The sequence below is a fragment of the Anopheles coluzzii genome, chromosome 2 (genome assembly GCF_943734685.1).
Source record: "Anopheles coluzzii chromosome 2, AcolN3, whole genome shotgun sequence".
In the NCBI taxonomy this organism is placed as follows: Eukaryota; Metazoa; Arthropoda; class Insecta; order Diptera; family Culicidae; genus Anopheles; species Anopheles coluzzii.
Genome location: NC_064670.1, coordinates 29,979,690 through 30,000,895, shown reverse-complemented (window position 1 = coordinate 30,000,895; position 21,206 = coordinate 29,979,690). Strand labels below are relative to the sequence as shown.

Here is a 21,206-nt window from a genome sequence, read left to right as displayed (position 1 = left end):
GGTAATAAACTTCTTGACCAACCGATGGGTTGAAATAGCTTCAGATGGCCAAATAATTAGAAGAAGGGTATCTAACGGTCTCCCACAAGGTGATGTGTTATCTCCGTTATTATTTAACCTGTACACCAGTAACTGCCATGCCTTAAATACAAATAAAATCAAACTAATCCAGTATGCAGACGACTTTGCTTTAATAGAAAACGGAATTACCCTACAACAACTAAAAACAAAACTGCAACGGTCCCTGAACCAACTAGCAAACATGCTAGCAGCACTAAAACTGGATATAAACATAGAAAAAACAAAAATAATGACGTTCACGAAAGATAACAACTATATTAAAATGAAAATGAACGGAGTTCCGATCGCGAGGGTCAAATCACATCGCTTTCTGGGAATAGAAATAGATGACAAATTGAAATTCCACTCCCACATAAAACATCAAATAACGAAAGCTAAAAAGAAAATGAATTTCATTCAAATAATATGCAACAATAAAAACAATATAAACCCTGGCAAAACCATCCAACTCCACCAATCTCTAGTGAGAGGCACTTTAGAGTACGGCATCTCTCTCAGCAAAAATGCTAACAAGAACGTGTTAAATTCCATAAATCCCATAATAAACCAAACCTTACGTAAAATAACTGGCTGCACTAAAACCACACCCATCAACACACTACTCGCAATTTCAGCAGAAATACCATTCAGTATAAGAAGCTCACTACTGGTAGAAAAACAACTCGCTAAAGCAATAGCCCATTCACTATTTAATCCTCAAGCACTCAACATCCATAGAAACACACCCCTTCGTAAATTATCAGCTCAAGAACAAACATACATAGCCAACAAAAGCATATACGATAACATAACCCGACATGAATTCAACCACTCCAAAAATAGTCACTTCCTCACCAATATCAACACCTCCATCCCTGATATAGACAACAGCAAACACAACTACAACATAACTGTGCTAAGACAAAAAAGCCTAGAGACCATAAACAGCCAATCAGGAGTAAAAATATACACAGATGGAAGCAGAATAGAGGATAAATGTGGTATCGGAGTTTACATACCGATGACCAACAAAGAAATTAAATTATCAGAAGGACTTCAACACCCGACTTCCATTTGCACAACTGAACTATATGCCATTGACCTTGCTTTAGAAACCGCCAGCAAAGAAAACATAATAAATTGTACCTTATATACAGACAGTCTAGCAGCATGCTACATACTACTGGCAGCGCAGCAAGAAATGCATATCGATGAACTACTCAGCAAAATCTTGCACAATTGTGAAAGGACACAGTGCCATATTCAATGGATCCCCAGCCACGTGGGTATCCCGGGGAATGAAATTGCAGATATGCTAGCAAGAATGGGTACCACAACTCAAACGATACAGAACAAACTAAGGTTAACGGATGCCATAACCCTCTTCACTAATAGAGCTAGGACGAAAGCCAACACTTGGTATTCCCAGACATGCCTTACTAAAGGAAAGAAATTCGCAATATATCAGAAATCCATTCCCAAAAAAATGTGGCACCATAACCTGAAACTCCCCCCAAAAGAAATAAAAATCATCAATAGGCTAATCGCTGGTCATGATTATGGAAATTACTGGCTCCAGAAAATGAAGTTAGTCGACCATGGAACATGTTCGATTTGCAATAAACAGGATACAGGATCACATAGAGTGTTTTACTGCCAGAAATATAAGATCGAGAGAAACAGACAAGAAAAACTCAATGAAGAAAACTTCATAAAGGCATGGAAAACAAAAAATATCAAAATTTTGAAAATAGTCACAGAATTCATCAAAGACAATAAGATATCGTTCTAAAACAACGCTTTTTTCAAATAATCAAATATGATCTACCTTAGAATCCTATCCTAACTCATAAACAGACCAACAGTCAGAATAACAACACAAGATTCACAAAAAGGAACACAGACAAAAATAACAAATCGATAGAACAAATCAAACGAGAAAAAGGAAAATAAGAAAAGCAGGACATATAGCCTTAGTAGCTGGTCCTAAACTAAAGAGGTTCGCAGTAAAACGCAACCACGGACTAGTGGCGGAGGGCCCAGGAAGCTGGACTCCGTGTACCGAACCGGGGTATAACCTCAAAAAGAGAAGAAGAAGAAGAAGAAGAAGAAGTTGTTGTTGTTTCGCACGCAAGTTCATCAAATTTCACATTCCTCCGCAGCATGGGATTTCCCCCGCTGGAATTTCCACCAATTGCGATCGCGCATTAAAACACTTTCGTCGAAGCACAGTTTTTGGTGCATGCTCTGCCCCATCATGTCGAAACCCAACGGCCAGCACACCGAGATGGAGGGAAAACCGAGCGGGCTGAGCGCGGCCACCACCGTTCCGCCCCTGTCCAACTTTGTCTACATCTACGACATTCCACGGATGGAGAAGAAACGGCTGGCCGCCCTGCTTGAGGTAAACAACAAGTGGTACGAGCTGGGCGAAAAACAGATGGGCTACAGTACGGTCGAGCTGGATGTAAGTATGGCCGCCTTGCCCTTACAGCCCTGGCCTTTCTCAACCGTTCACACTTTCCCGCCCCCAACCAGAGTATGCAACGATGCTGTCAACGGAACAATCGATCGCCTGCAGAACAACTGCTGGACAAGTGGGGCAATTACAACCACACCATCACCGAGCTGTTTGTTGTGCTGTCGCGCGAAAAGCTGTACAACTGTATGGAGCTGATCAAGCGTTACGTCGATCCACGGTACCATGTGCTGATCAAAGAGTCGGCGAGCGACGGCCGGAACGCTGTCGCCAATATGGCCACCTTCTCCGGTGCGAACAATAATGCGAATGTTCCGAACGGTCACCGTGCCGCGCATCGATTAAAAGATGGTGCAGCGGACCAGAAAGTGAATGGAGGTGGTGGTGGTGGTGATGGTGCTGGTGCTGCGGCTGCTACAAACAATAAAAGCAATCCGACCAATTCGAAGGAAAACTCACCCTTCGCAAACGAGCTTGCCGATCTGACCAGCTTGATACCGAAGATCAGCTACGAGGAGCTGACGGCCGCTACGGACAACTGGAGCGAGCGGAACATTCTCGGCAAGGGCGGCTTCGGGACGGTGTACCGGGGCAACTTTAAGCACACCTTCATGGCCATCAAAAAGATCGACTACAACAAGGTAAAATCGAGCGAGGCGGAGCGTATACAGCTGCAGCAAAGCTTCAACGAGCTGCGGTTCCTGAACTCGTGTCGCCATGACAACATCGTGCCGCTGTTTGGATACTGCATAGAGAGTAGGTATTTGGGGGGTGGTCGGTTTGTGCTGAGCACATAATTGCCTACACTGTCCTGTACACTGGTAGAGGAACCCTGCTTGGTGTACCAGTTCATGCCGGGAGGATCGCTGGACAAAAGCTTGTTTGCGCGCCGGCCTGCCTCTCCGCTGACTTGGCGGGAGCGCATGAACATTGCAATTGGAACGGCAAGGTAATAGGCATCGTGATCGTTGCCCCTAACTACCATCACTATAGCAGACCTTATCTTTTGTTTTGCCTTGCTCCAGAGGGCTCCAGTATCTGCACACGTTCGGCGACAAACCGTTCATACACGGTGACATCAAACCGGGCAACATACTGCTGAACGAGTACAAGCAGCCGCGCATCGGTGACTTTGGGCTGACGCGCCAGGGTGCGGTACAGGATTCGGCCACGGTTGTGTCCCGCGTCTACGGCACCCGGCCGTACATTCCGAAGGAGTTTTACGATCGGCGCGAGCTCAGCACCAAGGTGGACACGTACAGCTTCGGCGTGGTGCTGTACGAGATCGGCACCGGGCTGCGGGCGTGGGACGAGCGCCGGACGGAGAAACATCTGAAGGACTACATTGCCCGGGCCGTGCAGGAGCAGATGCATGTGACGCAGCTGGCCGACCAATCGCTGCCGATGGATGCGGAAGCACTGATGTGCTGCTTCAAGCTGCTGCAGGTCGGGCGTGTGTGTACCGCCGACGATCCGAAACAGCGGCCCGATATGGTCGGCGTCATGTGGCAGCTCAGTGCTGCGTAAGGGAGGGATGGTAAGTAAAAGTGACTCGTTCTAAGCTGGGTGAGCACCGTCTTAAGAATGACATCATTCCGGTAGCTTCACGGTAATGTTAGTAGTATGTGCCTTAAATGTATTTTAACTCCAAGCTTCCACGTACTACGTGTAGTTTTAATATTTTTTTTTTGTAAAATAAATTTTCGGATAGATTGTATGCGGGATGGTTTTTGTACAATACAAATTTTAGTTGTTTTTAAATAGTTTTTTGTTTTGTTTTCATTTATTTTCTGTTATTGTTTCCAATAGTTTTATCATCAGCGATAATCATAGTTACCATACTCGATAGTTGTTGTTACACTACAGTGTTCTGTTATGTCCCTATTTTCGTACTGTTTCTTGTTTTTTTTTCTTCTTTTTGTTGCTTTCTCGTTTTCTCCTCCATTTTCTCTTCCTGTACGTCACGACACAGTCGTTTATTCATTTTTACAAAGATCACGCTCACACCCTTTTACATGCGTTGTACTGTTACACGCCTTCGGCCATTCCTGTTTTGCTTATGCTAGTTATCTGCTCTTGCCTTCTTTTGTTGTGTGGCTTATTGTTTGCTCGCCTCACACAAACCCACAAACACAATTCTTGCGAGACGTTGCGCTTTGCTTATTTGTACCATTTTGTTCGCTTGAATGTGTGTTTGTGTGTACGTTTTCACCTGCTCCATTTTGTTTGTTTGTCTGTTTGTTTGTTTCTCCTTTTAGTAAATGTTTCTTTTTTTTTTATTTACATACCCGTCTATCACACACCAACACGCACACACTGGCTACTAAGTGAAACGCTAGACAGTTTAGTAAACATTTACTTTTCTTTCCCCTTTCTAATTTGTTCCATCGCAAATGCAGCCTTTGTATTGGCCACCATTGGCTGATTGATTGATTCGGTTCGGTTGTGTAAATAGTATGTGTGTGTGTGTGGGTGATTTCCCTTGTAGATAGTGCCATTATCTACACCATGGTATACTACCAACCACTAGGGTTTCGTTTTTTTTTTTTCTGCTAGTCATTCATGAATGCTGTTCCCGTTTTGTTATGTTTGATTTATACTTTTTATTGTAATTTTGTGTGTTTGTTGTTTTTTTTTTGTGTTGTTGTTTTTTTAAATACTGTACAATACATAATAAACTTAGTGGCTTATACAATAGAAAATAAAACAAATTAAAACAACTCCCGCCTCTCTTTCTCTCATTCCCTTTCCGCTCTATACACACCGTTCACAATCGCTTTTCCGCGTTTTTTTTTTTGTTTAAATACACTCTCGCTATCCTTTTCTACTTATCAGTCACTTTTTTTTTTGTTTTGTTACTTGTAATGCCTTTCATTTTCTTTTTGTTTTCATAGTTCTTATTGTTTGTTTTCTTTTGTGTCTATGTGTGTGTGTGTTTCTAGGTTTAAAATAGTTGTTTACCTCTTCTGCCCTGCCTTGGCCTACTGTTCTCCATTTACCATACAAATAGGGTAGGGATGGTAGTGTGAAGTTCTGTCCAACACACACACGCACACACACACGCACGCACGCAAGACACATTCGTTGTGTAAACGTTTCTAGTTTTCTTTGTAACTGTTTCGTTTCATGTCTCTGGCCTTCACTCTGCGCCTTCTTTCTGTGGGAAGAGGACAGATAGTAAAAATTACCTTCCTCTTCCTAATCTATTAAAAATGATAAATACACACACAGACACACGCACACGCACACATTCCATTCCATTGCTCCCTTCTCTGACTGATTGCGCTGTTCCATTTCCACTCTCCCTCCTGTTTGCAACACTGTCCCCACCTTACACACCTTACCTCTCCTCTACAATATATGTACAGTACAAAAATATATATATATAAACGTTTTGTTTTCTGTTTGGTTTTACAAAGTGTGTACGTAAAAGTGCCATTTTCTCGCGTTGGTTGCTTACTCTGTGCATAATTACCTTTTCCTGTACGACAAGACACTATCTTTTTCTCTTTTCTTTTTTTACTAGCTTCGTTTTCCAGTTTTCCTTTTCAGCTTCTTTCTTCAGCTTCGCTCCGCTCCTGTAAACCCTCTATCCGGGGGTTGGGTTTTTACACCATTGATAGCATACATTTAGGTATAGTTTCATAAACTATCCTGTTTCGTTTGTTTGTATGTGTGTATGTGTGTGTGTGTTTTTTTTTTCCTCTTATTTTCTGCATTTTTTACTATGCACTACCGATGTCTGTTTGTGACTGAAGAGGTCTAAATAATCCTCTTTGTAGTACATTCAAATGATTGTTTTTGTTTGTGTGCCCTTTGCTCTGTCTGTTTCATGTTTGCACCGAATGCAAGTGCCCCCCCTTTAACAGCATGGAACTGTTCCCTTTTGCTTTTTTTTTCTATCCTCTAAGCTCCTGTGAAGTGTAATTTGCCTTTTTTTTGCTGACTATTGCTGACTACTCGTGACTATACGCTCGTGTAAAATTGTTTCCCATGGTTGAATGCCAGTTTTGGGTTCTTTCTACCACTCGGCCCTTGATTCTTTCCCGCATCGAAACCCTCCCTTCTATTGCACTATATTAAACACAAACGCTTCTGCTACATTACTTTGTGGTTGACATTAATTGGTACTGTGGGTATTCCTTTTGCCTCCGTGCTGTGGCTTGTTCTACTACTTCTGCTGTGAACATACACTCACATACGCGACCACACAAAAGCACACAAAAGGAGACACTCACACACACACACGCTCACACAGTAAAAGACACATCCATGCACATCGAAACACGTGAACTATTCTAACACAACACACAGTGATCGTAGCAACCGAAGTAGTTGTGGTTGCTGCAGTAAGAGCGATAGTTGTTAGGTTGCGCTCCCTAGTATAATAGTGGTAGTAGTAGTAGTAGTAGGTAGTAGTATAAGCTGCGAGATAGTAGCACAAACACACACTAATCTCCTAAAGCTTCTTCATCCCATCCCAACTAAATTGATCCAGTTGAAAGGGTTTACGGAAGGGAGAGTGTCTCTTCCCATTTTTACAAAGTGGATTTGTGTATTCTACTACATCGATTGTTCCTGGTCACATTGGCTCTAAAGCTTCGTTGCCGCGACAGCCGCTATGCGCTATGTGTACGAATTAGAGTTTAGCCTTGCCCCTGCACACTTATCCCGTGTTCTCCGTGTGTGTTGTGTTTGTGTGTGTGAATTTCTACTTACAAAATGTTTTGTTTTTTTTTCTTTTTCAAGTTACTTTTTCTACCTGCTGCTACTTCCTCCTCCCCTGTTTCGGCCCAATTCTGCAAAAGTCTCACAACGGGATCGAAACGGGACGAGCAAATGCGCGCGGGTGGACTCACCCAACAACCCCCACCACCATCATCACCCTCCCGAATGCGTGAGTATCGAGCTTCTGACCGAATGTGGTGAGAAAGAGGAAGAAATTGCGAAACCGATTCGTATATAATTTGCACACGTCTCTTCTGTTTTTTCCTCGTCTTCTGCATGCTTTGTTCCTCCTTTGCTTGCTTTGTTTCCTCTCTATGCTTTCACAGCCATACTACACGCCTCGCACGCACGCACGCACACATACATGCGCCATATGTAGCTATTTAAAAAAACACACACACACACATGTGTGTATCGTGTGACTAATTGGTCATGATGCAGGACTCTTGTGTTAGCCTGCTGTGTTGATGAACGGTCGATGTTCGATTTTGTTGGTGCCCTTCGTGGATTACGGCGATACAAACAAGTATACGAGAAGAGGAAAAGAGCTACAGCTACTGCTAGACTACGCTATATTGTCTCGGGTCTGTGAGTTTTGTGGCTGTAACCATCCGTTTTCCTTTCTGTTTGCTTTGCTGAATGGGTTCCTGGCACTCACACGCACACCGTTTAAAAACTGCCACCACTTAAACAAGGAACTGGTAGCTGTTATTGTGTTTTTGTATCGGTACTATAATTTCCTCCGTTGCCGTTGCAGAACACGGGTTTCCCTTTCCCTATGCTATTGTTGGGGTTCGTCGCCTGTACCATCCGGTTCCGGTTATCGGCGGGATGATGATTATTCTGCACGCTCTTGCACGGTGACGCGGAAACGGATTGATTGCCCAGTGTTGGCATCTATCACATTCCAGACGCATATAGGATTCCGTTAAGTAGCTTGGTTCTTTTCCGCATTCCTCACATTCAGGCACCAGTACAGCAAACTGTAAATAAAATAAAAGAAAAGGAAAACAGCTCAGTTGGATCATCCAATTTTGGTACCATTTTAGCGCATCGCGCCAAACACTTACCTCGCACTGGTGCACTGGAACGCTTTCGTGGTGTATAAAAAAACGGTGGCCCTTTCTGCCGCTGCAACAAGGACACTGTTTTTTGTTCCACCACTATTCCACCACGCATCGATTGCCGCCTGCTGAGATATATATAGCCATCCTTGTGCTCCAGAGCTTTGGTCCCACAGGCGGGGATGGCTGATCTGCGGGACCGTACGGCAGGTGTGTTGTTGTGGTTCTTGTCCATAGTATGTGTCCACGGAAAACGGCACCAACGGCGATCTCGAATCACTTTCCATCCACTGCTGTTTTGCTGCTTCAGCAAATCTCTACAACGTGCACGTGTGCACACACACACACGAACACAAACGCGCCCCAAACAAACACTCACACCTTTACACTCTACACGCAGACCCCTTAGTGGGTTAAATGCAGCTGCAAACGATTGCCACCATTCGGTGGTGCGAGCTCGATCGTTGCCAATCCGTTCGAACCCTGCTGTATCATGCGCAGTCCTTGCGAAGTCGGCACCAGTATGGGGCTGTAGACAACGCCCTAGTGGAAAGAAGGAAACGTGCGCGGAAGAGTAAAGTTAATACCACCGTTCCGAAAACATGTTGCTCCCACAAACCTGCCGGCTACCTACCATCTTGCTGTCCTTGTCCAGCGGGGCTAGTGCGAACGTGTTACCATTCATGATCGTGATAACCTTCGTTCCCGGTGGGTCGAGGGCCGTAGCGCCAACAACGGCCTGTGTACTGTGGTTGGTGGGTTGCGATTGCGATGCGATAATCTCAAGCTTACTATTATCAGTCCGTACGGTACCGTTCTTGCCGATCGTACCGTTGATCAGTTCTTTGCTGCCGCCGGTTGGCACGTGCACCATAGTCGTCGCTGCCGCCGTAGACGTCGGCATGGATGGTGCGATCGTCCCTGCGCTGTACATCGATCTGGCGATCGTGCCGACGACGGTGGTAGTGTTGGCGGCACCGGTACTACTACTGCTAGTGTTACTGCTACTATGACTACTGCTGCTGCTGCTGCTGCTGCTGCTGCTAATGCTGCCACCACCGATGGGACCACCATTGTGGCTGGTCAGCTGTAGCGGCCCGCCGGCGCCCGCGGTTGCGATGGCGAGCGAGGCGGGACCGCTGCCGGTGACCAACCCGTTGCTCACCGCGCTCGATGTAACGTTCAGGTTCAGTGGGATAGTCTGGATGGCGGCCGGGGAGGAACCGCCTGCGGTGGATGCTGCCAGCAGCTGCGAATGAGCGATGCCCACGATGTTGGCCGTGCCGTTTGCTGCGAAGCGGAACGGATTAGGAAGCTTAGAGGGGAGTTCAGGGGAGCGGCCTGTGCCTGTGCGACTTACCACCAACGATGACGGGTAGTGGGGCGGTGGTCGCTGCCGTCGTGCCGTTGAGCGTCACGTTCGCACCGTTTACCATCGCCAGCGAGGCACTGGTCAGGTTCAGCCCGTTCAGCTGGCCCGCCGCCGTAATCTTGAGCCCGTTGTGCGCCGCCGGCTCCGTACCAGCGGTGCCCTTGGTGGTGAGCGAGAGGGGAGCCATCAGGCTGGCGGCTGCTGCGGACGATACCGATAGGCTGGAGGCGGCCGACGACGATGGCGACGCGGACGACAGCGACGAGGCGGGCGAGGTCGAGCTGCGATTCAGGGCCGGGCTGGCCCGCGATGGCGATGACACGGAGAGCACCGGCGAGATGGTCGTCTGAAGCTGTAACGCAAAGCATGTACGGGATGGTTTCGTGTTAGCAGTTTGTAATAACCGAAGGCGCAGTTGTCACTACTTACCGGCAGGTTGCTGATGGACGCGTTCGTAGCTATGCTGGACAGCGAGCTACTGGAGCTGTACCGAATCCCATTACGGCCCGGTATAGTGTCCGACGGTTGATCTGAGGATGGGAAAGCACCGGGAGGAAAGAAATTGTGAGTAATTATAGCGTTTGAAAAAAAGGATAAAAATGATTGCAATTAATCTGAAGGGAATATCCGCTCCTACTGAAGGGAATATCCGCTCCTACAATCTTTCACCGAGCCTGGCCATTCCCTCGACACTCTCAATCTCGCAGGTTATATGCGCATAAAATGTCCTCCCTCACCTCCCCACAGAGTTAGCCTTCGGATTCGGCATTTCCTGCCTCCCTCCCCCCCCCCCTTTCGGGGCGCACTGAAAACGGACCGACCCGAAGGCGATTTGTAATTCTCATCAACCTTCTTGCAACCTTCTCCCTTGCACCTCGATGGTGGCTGCATTCGTGCGCTACGTCATTGCAAACGATCGACCGCCAATGCAAGCGCAATCGTCACACGCATCCATTTTCAGGCAGCAGCGCCTACTGCTCGGTCGGCGCAACACCATCTGCATATAAACAGGGCAGCCCAGTTGCGCAGTGCTCTTGCTCTTCCAATCTGCGCAATCCCCTTTACTACAGCAAACGGTGAGAAAGAGTGGTGCAAGGGAGGGGGGGGGGTTAAGAGAGGAATATTTTAAGCAACTTCTCTCCGCACTCGTTCGCAACAATCCCAGCCCAGTAGGGCCGCACCGCAAAAAGGAGGTGGTGCAGTCGCAGCTCGATTTGCAGCAGCTTCGTGGCGCGTCATTGCGCGCCCGCGTCTTATCAAGTCAAATTTGCGTGCCGTGCCACAATCCGCCCACTATCATCACCATTATCTTTTGGTCACCCGGCCCCGGTTTGGTTTTTGCATGTCCTTCTCTTTTTTTCTGTTTTTCGGGCTGCCCCTTTAGCCCTTTTATTTTTGACGAAAACAGGAACTTGTCTGTTGCTGTTCCTCGGTTCCACGAGTAGCGAAACGTTTTTTTTTTTCTGTGTGCTCCCGCTCTCACTGCCTCTTACCTCGCTCCATCTGCAGGCCGTTCGGCGGGACGACGGTACCACCATTGGTTGGGTTCGGCGTAATATCGGTGTCCGGTGCCAGCCGGGACACGTCGATGTCGCCCATCTGCGTGAGTTCGCGCTTCAGCACGAGGATACGGTTTTGGGACGCAATTTTCTCCTTCGCCAGCCGCTCCATCTCGTGCTCGTACTCGCGCTCCTTGCGCTTCAGCAGCTGTGGGCGATGGAATGATGATGGGGAAAGAGAGAGAGAGAGAGAGACGCTTTATAATAATCGCCAGTTTTTGCGCTGTAGCCAGCAACAACCTACCTGTATGTGCCGTATGGCGGCGTGCAGAATCGATAGGTTGGAGATCTTCTTCTCGTCCGGCTGCAGGCTGAGCTGTTTCTTCAGCTGCTCGAAGCATTCCTTCAGGTGGGCCCGCCGATTCTTCTCCAGCTTGTTGTGTACCTCCCGCGTGCCGACACTGCTGGTGCAAAGATGCAGACAAACACAAACCCAATTAATTAATACACCCACAGTTGCTGCCTGTGCTGGAAAGTCGTCGATCGACACCACTTACCCGTTGCTGTTTGAGCTGGTCGTCCGCCGCCGCGTCCCGGTCGGGATGTTGGCAAAGAGGCCCTGCGCACCCTGCGAGCTGATGGCCGCCACCGACAGGCCGGCCGCGACCTGCTGCTGCAGCTCGAGCGGCAGATGGTGCACGCCAGTTGCAGCCGCCGCCGTCACGATCGTCCCGTTCGGTGTGCTACTGCCGGTGCCGCCGTTGTGGGCAGCAGCAATGGCCGACGCCTGCAGCACGTTGGTGATGTTGATTGGCAGCATGCCGGCTAGCCCGGGTGGCAGTGGAGATGAGCCACCGATGGGGGCACCGGCGGCCCCGCTACTGTTGCTGCTGCTGCTGCTGCTGCTGCTGGTAATGTAGCCATTAATGCTGGAACCGTTGCTTAGGTTGAGCGATGACTGCGAGTCGTCGACCGGCGATACGGTTAGCGTCGTCGACGAAGGGGAGGAGGAGGAGGAGGACGACGACGAGGAGGATGAGGAGGAGGAGGAGGATGACGATAGTGACGATACGGTGGTGGTCGTGGCGGGTGGTGTCGTTGAGAGAGGCGACGGATGCACGGCAGCGGCAGCATAGTGCGTCGTGCTTGTTTGCTGATGCTGGCTCAACCCCTTGGTGGAGAGATCGATCGTCATCGGGGAGGGGGAGGTGGTGGTGATGGTGGTGGGCGCGCCGGCCGGGATGGAGCTGGGCGCGATCGGTACCGCTACGTGGTTGAGGGTAAGATGATGCTTCGCCGCCGGATGCTGTTGCGTTCCGTTCGTCGCAATCACGACTAGCGGCGGAGCCGTCGAATGGCCATTCGTAAGTGGCTCATCTGGAGAATTTGAGAAAGAGAAGCAAAAGAAGTAGTGTGGTTAGTGTGCTGTTTTAAGTAATTGAATGGATTAGTCGAGGTTTAGGAATGGGAACCGACAAAAGTAGATTACAAAAAAATGGGCAATAATTTCAACATTCCACTATTGATCAACCGAGATCAGTGCTGCCATCATGCAGCAGCTCAGCAGTTGTGGACCGCACAGGTTTGTTGCAGCGTTGCAGCATCGCCGACGTTAAACGCGAACATCCGCACCATCTGCCGCACAAGGGCCCATGCGGACGTCATCGTGTATTCATTCATTGCAGTAGTAGTAGTAGTAGTAGTAGTAGTATTGGTAGTAGTAGTGACAGAAGGAATAAATGGCGCACCAGTCTACCCCGGGAAGGTAAACATGTAAACCCCCGCGACGCCAACCGCTCCACCGGTCTAAGACAACGTCCGGTAAGCCACTACTACTACTACTAACCGACCCGCGTACAGCCAACAGCATTACGTCGCCATCGAGGTAGTGCACGTTTTTGCCGAGCACGCGGCAGCCTGTGCTGCGATGCACCACCCTTCCCCGTTCGTCCTCTCTTCCACTTCATTACGTCCCCATCGTCATTGCCATCCCCCGGTACGGCCTTTCGTTTGCCAGCGACAGTTTTGTACGGTGGCCACGCGGTGTGCGGTCGGGTGTGATACAGGAGGGAAGGAAGGTAGGTATTATTACCTCAACAGCACACTACCTGCCCCCCTCAGCCAGCCCATTTGCAACAAGCTCACTCCCTGAGCCTGTGACACGAGCCTGCCCTACAAAATGCTGGAATGGGAGGGAAGGTTCGAAGAAAAAGTTCCGTCGCATGCCGTTCAAGTTAATCCTTGGAAGGGGGAGGAGAAGCGTTAGGGATAGAAGGGGCATCCCGCAAAGCAAGGGCTTCGATGGACGCACACACACACACACTAGCGCTTAATAACACCACATGGAATCAGTACACATTCTGGCGCGATGGCGGCGTGTTAGCTTCTCCGTCTCTTTCCACTGCCACGCGGTGTAGAGGGGTGTTGTACCTACCCCAACCCCACCCACCACACCTCCCCCGCCCTCTTCGGCACACATCCGTGCTGGTGGTTTTGATTTTCGCCTACGTTGTACATCCGGAGAGCCTACAGTTCCAACAGGTGCGCTTGCGTTCCCCCCCAAGCAATTGCTCGTTCGAATCGAAGGGTGTTCCAGGGAGTTCAGTTGGTCGTATTTATTGTAACGATTGTTTACTTGCTGCTCCACGGTTTAGCCGCAAATTAGGAGAGAAATGGCAACATTAAATTAAACAATCACCGTTAAAGCAGTTTGGCTAATTTGCCAACCATTTCCTCAACCATTTTCCTGCATTCCCGTCTTTACGCCGGAAACTGCTGCTGCTACTTTGACATTTCGCGCGTGTCGAAATGGACGCGCGCGACAACGACGAGAAGGTCAGGTCGGTGTCCTGCGCGTTTGTTCAAAGGTGCAACTTTTCAAACACAACATTCAACTGGTGTCGGGGCGGAACAAAACGACAAACTTTCGTTGCGCCATTGCACACACCATTGTGAATTGTGGACGTAATAGCCCCTCGGCAGGGGAAGGATGATGCTTTGCCGTAGTTGTGCCAGTCGTCATCGTGCCCGGTACGCACGCACAAGTTACCGGCCAACAGTTTGTTCGAAGCGCAGGACACTTGCAGGACTTCCCACACACACACACACACGCCAGGCAGGGCAGGGGCATTGTAAAAATAGTGAGTCTGAGTTTTACCAATGGCCGCCTGATCTACGTGCGATGTCAGTAGTAGCGGCAGTAGGCAGTGCGGCAGCCGCTGTTCCTGGTCCGCCGGCTTTACGTAACGGATAACGTGTGTATGTGTGTGTGCGTGGGGTGGAGCCCGCGGGCACGTGTCCTATCGTTTGCGCTGGTGAGTGAAGCACAACAATACACCCCGTGGGGGAGGGCCTGGATGGTGGTTGCACGTAGAAGGAAGTGCGCACCAAGGAGCTGTGATTACGTGACAAACGGTTTAGAGACGCTGACACAGGCACTCTCTCATCCACAGGCAGCCTCCAACGGTGGGGTGGATGAGTTGTGTCCTCGTCATACAACTGTTGTTCTGTTGTTCCCTGTTTTTTTTTTTAAATCACGACATTTACAAAGCTCATTTACCAGTGCTGTTCAGACACAGGGGGTGGTAAGCGTTTTAAGTGATGCTGACATTTTGACTTACTTACTTACTTATCCGGCGCTACAACCGCTTTGCGGTCTTGGCCTGCCTCAGGAGTGTCCGAAACCGCTCACGACATTTTGTCAGGAATTCTTTAGACAAAAAAAAAAGGTTCAAAATTCCCCCAAAATTCCCTCAAACCAAACCGAAATGTTTCGCGGAAACGCGTTTCGCCTTGCGCCCACAAGCACGCACAAAGCGTTCACAGCAGCCTGGTTGCATCATCACGATCCTTTCGTCACCCGAAACGGAAACGATCGGGGCCTGCTAGATTGTATTGGAATTGGGGGCACGGCAGGCAAAACCTTCACCCCATTTCGTATGTGCATCGAGTTACAAGGCGTTACACCACACACACAGGAGGGTTAGAAATAGGTGCCATTGTTTGTGTGTGTGTGTGTGTATGTGTTGTCGCTCATGTAAGTGTGCAATAGGTTAGATGATTTCCAATTCCGATTATCTCATCTTCACAGTCGTACCTACTGGAAACCTGTCAATCATTTTAAGGCAGCAAGCAGTCGGAACGAGCGGTGCGAAGGAATCAACGTCTTGTATTCCATGTTTTAGTTTGCCGTCACTTCGATCTTTACACTGTCTGCGTTACATTACATGCATTTGGCTTCTACATTAACGATGCAACGTCCTCGAAAGAAATGCAGAAGCGACAGTGGTAGTAGTAGTAGCAGCAGTAGTAGCACCAACACGTCGTCCTACTACCCAGAGCAAGGACATCCTAGGAAGCAGGCCTAATGCTGCGTTTATATGCATACAGACAAACCTATGGTAACGCATGGGTTGGTGGGGTTTTAGAAGGAAAAAAAACGGGATCAACTAGAAGCGTCACCTTTTTCCTACGATACATGCCACCAGCGATGCTGCATTAACAAAGCATTTCGGGTGGGACAGAACCGGGGCAAGGGACAGGAAACCGATACCACCGCTGGCGTGAATATTCAAAAAGGCATGCCTGCGGAGGGCGATGGGAGGAAAGGGGTCGAATGTCACCCGTCTAAGCAACGCATCGCAATCGGATAATTGATTATCTAACACGGCTCGCACACGCACAAAAGTAGGCGCCACATCTGACGGCGGCGGAACATTGTCCAGGGTCAGTGTTTTTAATGGAGTGATCGAAGAGTGTGTGCGCGTATGTGTACATTATACACAAGGATCTATCATTTTATCATTTAGATGCACGCAAAATTGGTCGAGTAGCTGACAAAGCGATGGTCCCAAACTACAGTGGTAAAGAAACAACAAAAAACCATACAACAACGATTCGTTTCCTCCACCGAACCCTCCCTCCATCAATAACAGTTGCTCAAACAAATAACAATGAAGAGGTAGTGCCGTAACAGCAGAAGAAGGAGAGCGAGAGAGGGAGAGCATACAGTTCAGTAAAAAAAAAACAAGCACTAGGGAGAGAAGGAGAGAATGCGATAGACTGTGGGCTTTTCGAGGCGGAAAAATCGAGCTGCTCGCATGGACTACATTTCGTCCCCGGGCCACGTGAGTCGCCAGTCTCGGGCTCGGCTGTGGCCGCCTCAAACTTTAACCTTCCCCCTTGTGCTGTGGTGGCTCCACCTCCCCCCTGGTGGTGTGGTAACGCGATGGAACGGGAATAAAATGCTGTCGAACACATTAACGTGGGGCCCACTAGATTGCTCGCAGGCGCTAGAAAGGGATGCAAGGTATCCTCCTCCCCATCCTGGCCCAGGCCCAGGTTGGGATAGGATCGAGTAGGCCATGCCCAACGTTTCAAATAGTGGCGAGAAAGCGAGAAGAACACAGTGGGAAGCACCGGGTGCAACGGAATTGCCTTGAAACGGTGGTCGGCGACGACGATTTGCGCACATTCAATCATCATCGCACCACAGGAGGGACTCAGCAAGGTTTGTCGTCTTCCCCCGTGGGGGGGACGGGAGTCTTGGGAGTTGCATTGCTATAACCGCGTGGTTTCGTGCACCCGCCGGACCTCCTACCCTTCACTCCCGCGGTGCAAAACCAATTGCAGTTGAGTCGTGTGCGCGCGAATGACGTCCGTCAACCGGTGTCCCGCTTGCACATGGCCCAACAATCGGAACAGATTCTCTCTCTCTCTCACACACACACACACACACACACATTCAGGATTATGCAACGCTCCTTTTCCATGCTCCTGTCCATGATGCCGCACGGATCGCAGAGAGAGAGAGGCTCCTGTTGCTGCCACTTCCCGTGTGTGTGTGAGTATTGCGGCCACCGTATGCCATGTGGAGAAGCAACACGAGCATGCGAGACGCCATTGCCCCCGACTCCTCCCTTTCCCCCTCTCCCCACCCATCTCTCCAACCCACTATCTCCATGTGCGTGTGCCGCCGTGCTGATTCCATCATGTATGGTTTTACTTCACGTTTCACGCTGTCGTCGTTTTCCTGTTTGTGTTTTATTTATTTTTCCTTCCTCGTCCTCATTCCAACACTGTAGGAGGAGGAAGGTAGGACCGTTACCCCTCCATCCCCATCCCCCCCTCACAGTTCTGATTGTGCTGATCCGGCCACTTATCCTGCCACCTTCAACGATTTGTGCCAGTCACATGTTTTGGGGCCGGTTGCTTGCTGCACAGTGCGCCCGCACCCGCTTACCCGATACCGTTATCGAATTATCCAACAGTGAAAGGCAAGTGGTTGATGGTGGTGGTGGTGGCGAGATGAGAAGGGAAGCTAGCTTGGTTGGTAAGGGATAAAAACAACAATATATATATGGAATGATATTCGACGCGCCATTCAAATTGCGATCGCCCGGAACGGTGGGGCCGTTTGCGTACGCAAGCAGGTTCTATATGCGCATACATGCATGCATGGTTGCCCTGCAGTCTGTGACGGGGCGCGGGTTTGGCAAATTTTTGCCCTCGAATTACGCTGATTCGCGATTGTTTTTTATGTGTGTGTTTGTGTGTTTTTTTATTGTTGCAACTCTACTTAAATCAATAGTCAGCATATTATTGAGCTGTTAAAAATGGACCGTTTAATGGAGGCAAACCGATCATTCAGACAAGTTCTGTCTGCAAACAATACTTTGCTAATTTGCTCATTTTCCACCATCAGCCACCGGGGGGCGCTGGTTGTGCATTTAACATTTGCCTTTGTCTTACATCATTGGTTCACCATGACCTTCGGGGCATTGCTAATCCAGGGCCCGGCCGAGCTCGAGGCTCATATTGCCATGCCTCGACTTCCAAATATAGCTTCCTGCTTACTTAACCGCGTGCGGTAGAATGTTCGCCTGGATCGATCCGCTACAGCACCGTAAAAGCTCCGACTCCCTCCCGGGAGTGATCGTGCACGTGGAGCGGAACGTCGCGGCAAGGAAAGCCTACGGCCAGTGGCAACATGTAATGCGATTATAGCCCAATGGCCCCTGCATTAGTGACCACGCCACGCCATCGTACATACACGCACCAGGGAGCACGTTGACAAAGTCATTTTGCGCCATTTTAAGCGCGAACCTCCATACGGGTTGGGAGTAGCTGCATTCTTAACCTCGAACATTCGACCATACGCCCGATGGTGATAGTGCCCGGGTGGCTCGCCAGGGCCGTTGCCGTATATTGTTTTGCCCAAGTGGTCCAACCACAAGTGGTACGGCACGTGCAGTGTAGTACGTTTGTATGCTGATACTGGAAAGACCTTCCCCGCATTTCTCCAATCGACACTATCCCCCAGTTCCACGCTCGGGTGGAATGCTTGACTCATCAAGCATGTCTAATCCTCACTCATCTTCTCGGTTGCGATGACCGAACTGCAGCTCCAGCTTCTTCTCGTGCAGTGCTTGCTTTCCCTAAACGATCCCAACGACTGTGCAATAGTGTGTCAAAGTCAAAGTCAAACCACAGCAAGATCGCTTACGTGGACGCGAGACACGGACGTGCCCTTTTTCTAGCCTCAATCTTTTTTGTGTTCGCCCTCTTGTCGCTTTTGTCCAACTTCTCCCATCCATGTGCGTGCAAGTGTGTTTTTGGATACCTTTGTGTATGCTATTATTATTATTATTAGATTGCTTTACTTTGCTTCCTCGGCATCACTGCCAACAGTGCGATGATACCTGGCTGTTAGGAAATATCATCCACCACGTGCTTCACGGTCCGGCGATACAGGCTTAATTAGATTATCGTGCTACCGAGCGCGCGGGTGCTTGCTGCAATGCGACATAAGGGGCAGTGTGTGCGGGGTAAGCTAACGCTGCGCTAAACCTGTTACACTGGTTGGTGCCGGGCTAGCCGGGCCACGCTATGATGCAACGTTTGTAGCTTGTTTTTTTTTCTCGCAGCGGTACTTGTTAGAGTGGCATACATTCTTATTGCAGCTTTTCTATTATCTTTGTGCTGCGTATAGCAATGGTTTAGCGCACTCGTCGTATTTTTGGAAAAAAAACCTTGAAACACGAGTGGAAGTTTAGTTACTAGAGCACAGTGTAAACGATCGCAGCAAGCATTGTTACGCAGAATTAGGATAACCAGGCGTCTCCATTGTAAAGCTTCCCATCGTTCAGTGATTTATTTATTAAGCATATTAAGGACTAATGCAAATAGTTATCATTAATCTCATAGGAAGACGTAATTAAAATGTAATATCGGCTGGAAATTACTTAAGACAAATCATATTGCAACTCTACCATTTCAGCCCCATCCGCCCGCCATGCCAGGGAAGCAGAAACGTGGCAAAAATACAAAAATATATCTCATTATTTATCCTTCCCACTATCGGCAGCCTCGGCCTGGCATTGACATTCACCATCGGCATCGGCCTACCGAAGAGCCCGAGGGAAGGCCGGTGGGGGAGGGACGGGTGGGCATGCTCGCACGACGAGCAGCGGCATGTTTGTTTCTTTCAAACGAGTGAGCGAGCAGGCCAGGCGCGCAACCCCACGGGAGGCATCGAAATACGCCGATGCAATAGAAATGCAACACGCGTCCACGTCCGGGAGGAAGTGGAAGAGAGGGAAGGCAAGATTGGCGGCATTATCATTATTTCAATATTATTATGACTGTGTCCCGCGGTGGCACGAACCCGTTCGCCCATTACAGCCGATCTTGATCTTCTCCTCTCTTTCTTTCACATGCACAAACTCAGACACAGAGGCTGTTATACGCAAGCAAGGGTTCAAGTTCGTCGTAGCTCGAGCACTTGAACCTGAGCGGCTGAGACGCGGCGCAGTGCCCCCATCTCCACCGGTCCGTCGATCCGTATCGGCGTACGGCGACCGTCCATTGCCGTCATCGGGCCCCATGCACCGGTTTGTCCGCTGCTGTGGTATGGTTATTGCACATGATTGCATAACTACGGTGCGGTGCGGTGCGATGTGTGTGTGTGTGTGAGTGTGCGTCAGGCAACCTACAGGCAACCTTCACTGAATCATCTAACGCTCGAATCGGACCTGCTGGGTTGGTTTTGTTCCTTTCTCCATCGGTTCCCCGCCTGGCTGCGTGTGTATGCGTTCATCGAAACATCGCGTCCTATTATTACAAGCACCCACTGGGACGCCTTAAAGAGCTGGGCAGCGTGTGTGTGTGTGTGTGTGTGTGTGTGTGTGTGTGTGTGTGTGGATGTCACTTGCATCAAGCCGATTGTTGCGTATTAGCGCCGCAGGAGTTCCAACGCGTGTTCGCTGCGCAGAAAAGTATTGAAACTCGATCACACTAGCTGCGCACCCCCAGCACATCAACCCATCCCCCACCCCCTGCCATGTAAAGGAAAGCAATCACCATCCCCCATCCTTCGTCAGTTGACGAAGAAGACAACGAATCAATTAATGCGCGTTGGATAATAAAGCAATCGGAAAGGAAAGCTCTTAATGAGTTGTGAGCTTTTCATCGCTGCTCGGTACACGTGCAAGCGCACCACCACACCCCGATTGGTTGCACAACTTTACACCGTATGGCAAAGATAAGCCTTTGCTTCTCGGGGTAAGAGGGAGGAAACGGCATGAGCTTCGAGACTTTGAGTTTGAGCAGGCGTGTGCTACCTGTGTGTGTGTGTGTGTGTGTGTGTGTGTGTGTGTGTGTGTGTGTGTGTGTGTGTGTGTGTGTGTGTGTGTGTGTGTGTTAGTCCGGCATAAATCAACAGCCCTGGCAAAGGCAAACAAAACCGCCGCTCTACCAATCGAGTGGACGCGCAACGATCCACTCGAACGCAGCACGCAGCAGATGAGCTGCTGGGGGAAGATTGTTCCGCGTCCCATTATTCGCGAATTTTCCACCGCCTGGCGTGGTGTGTAGCAGATGATGATGCATTTGATTAGCACCGATAAGACGGCCGCACACACACACACACACAATATGCACACGCGGCAGTGCAAGAGAAAGGCAGCAGCGCACAAACAACAAAAACCTGTCTATCTGTACTACAG

General features: G+C 49.3%; 2 protein-coding genes across 13 annotated transcripts in view; one reads left to right on the top strand and one right to left on the bottom strand.

The window, feature by feature from the left end:
• The first annotated feature begins 1,960 nt into the window (after window positions 1-1,960).
• Window positions 1,961-8,260, top strand: LOC120948382 (serine/threonine-protein kinase pelle). The gene is made up of 4 exons (XM_040364640.2): window positions 1,961-2,527; window positions 2,599-3,295; window positions 3,365-3,488; window positions 3,565-8,260. Exons 1-4 carry the CDS (start codon window positions 2,303-2,305, stop codon window positions 4,064-4,066), a joined length of 1,548 nt encoding a protein of 515 aa, XP_040220574.2. The 5' UTR covers window positions 1,961-2,302; the 3' UTR covers window positions 4,067-8,260.
• The window catches only part of LOC120948373 (uncharacterized), a 68,923-nt gene continuing 52,186 nt past the window's right edge, over window positions 4,470-21,206 (bottom strand). For 11 of the 12 annotated variants that reach the window (XM_049606392.1, XM_049606395.1, XM_049606389.1 and 8 more), the window contains 8 exons: window positions 11,760-12,579; window positions 11,507-11,666; window positions 11,197-11,410; window positions 10,133-10,233; window positions 9,692-10,055; window positions 8,966-9,621; window positions 8,338-8,874; window positions 4,470-8,250 (listed from right to left, as the gene is read on the bottom strand). In XM_049606392.1, coding sequence (XP_049462349.1) covers window positions 8,737-8,874; window positions 8,966-9,621; window positions 9,692-10,055; window positions 10,133-10,233; window positions 11,197-11,410; window positions 11,507-11,666; window positions 11,760-12,579 — 2,453 coding nt within the window. In that variant the 3' untranslated portion in view covers window positions 4,470-8,250; window positions 8,338-8,736. The remainder of the gene's footprint in view (window positions 8,251-8,337; window positions 8,875-8,965; window positions 9,622-9,691; window positions 10,056-10,132; window positions 10,234-11,196; window positions 11,411-11,506; window positions 11,667-11,759; window positions 12,580-21,206) is intronic. The other variant, XM_040364624.2, reaches the window with a different exon arrangement.

What these genes read in the sequence shown, in the direction of transcription:
- LOC120948382 (XM_040364640.2), top strand. Translation starts at nt 2,303, where the DNA reads ATGCTCTGCCCCATCATGTCGAAACCCAACGGCCAGCACACCGAGATG. An exon ending in GTTTGGATACTGCATAGAGA is followed by an intron (nt 3,296 to 3,364) that starts GTAGGTATTTGG and finishes GTACACTGGTAG; the next exon opens with AGGAACCCTGCTTGGTGTAC. An exon ending in ATTGCAATTGGAACGGCAAG is followed by an intron (nt 3,489 to 3,564) that starts GTAATAGGCATC and finishes GCCTTGCTCCAG; the next exon opens with AGGGCTCCAGTATCTGCACA.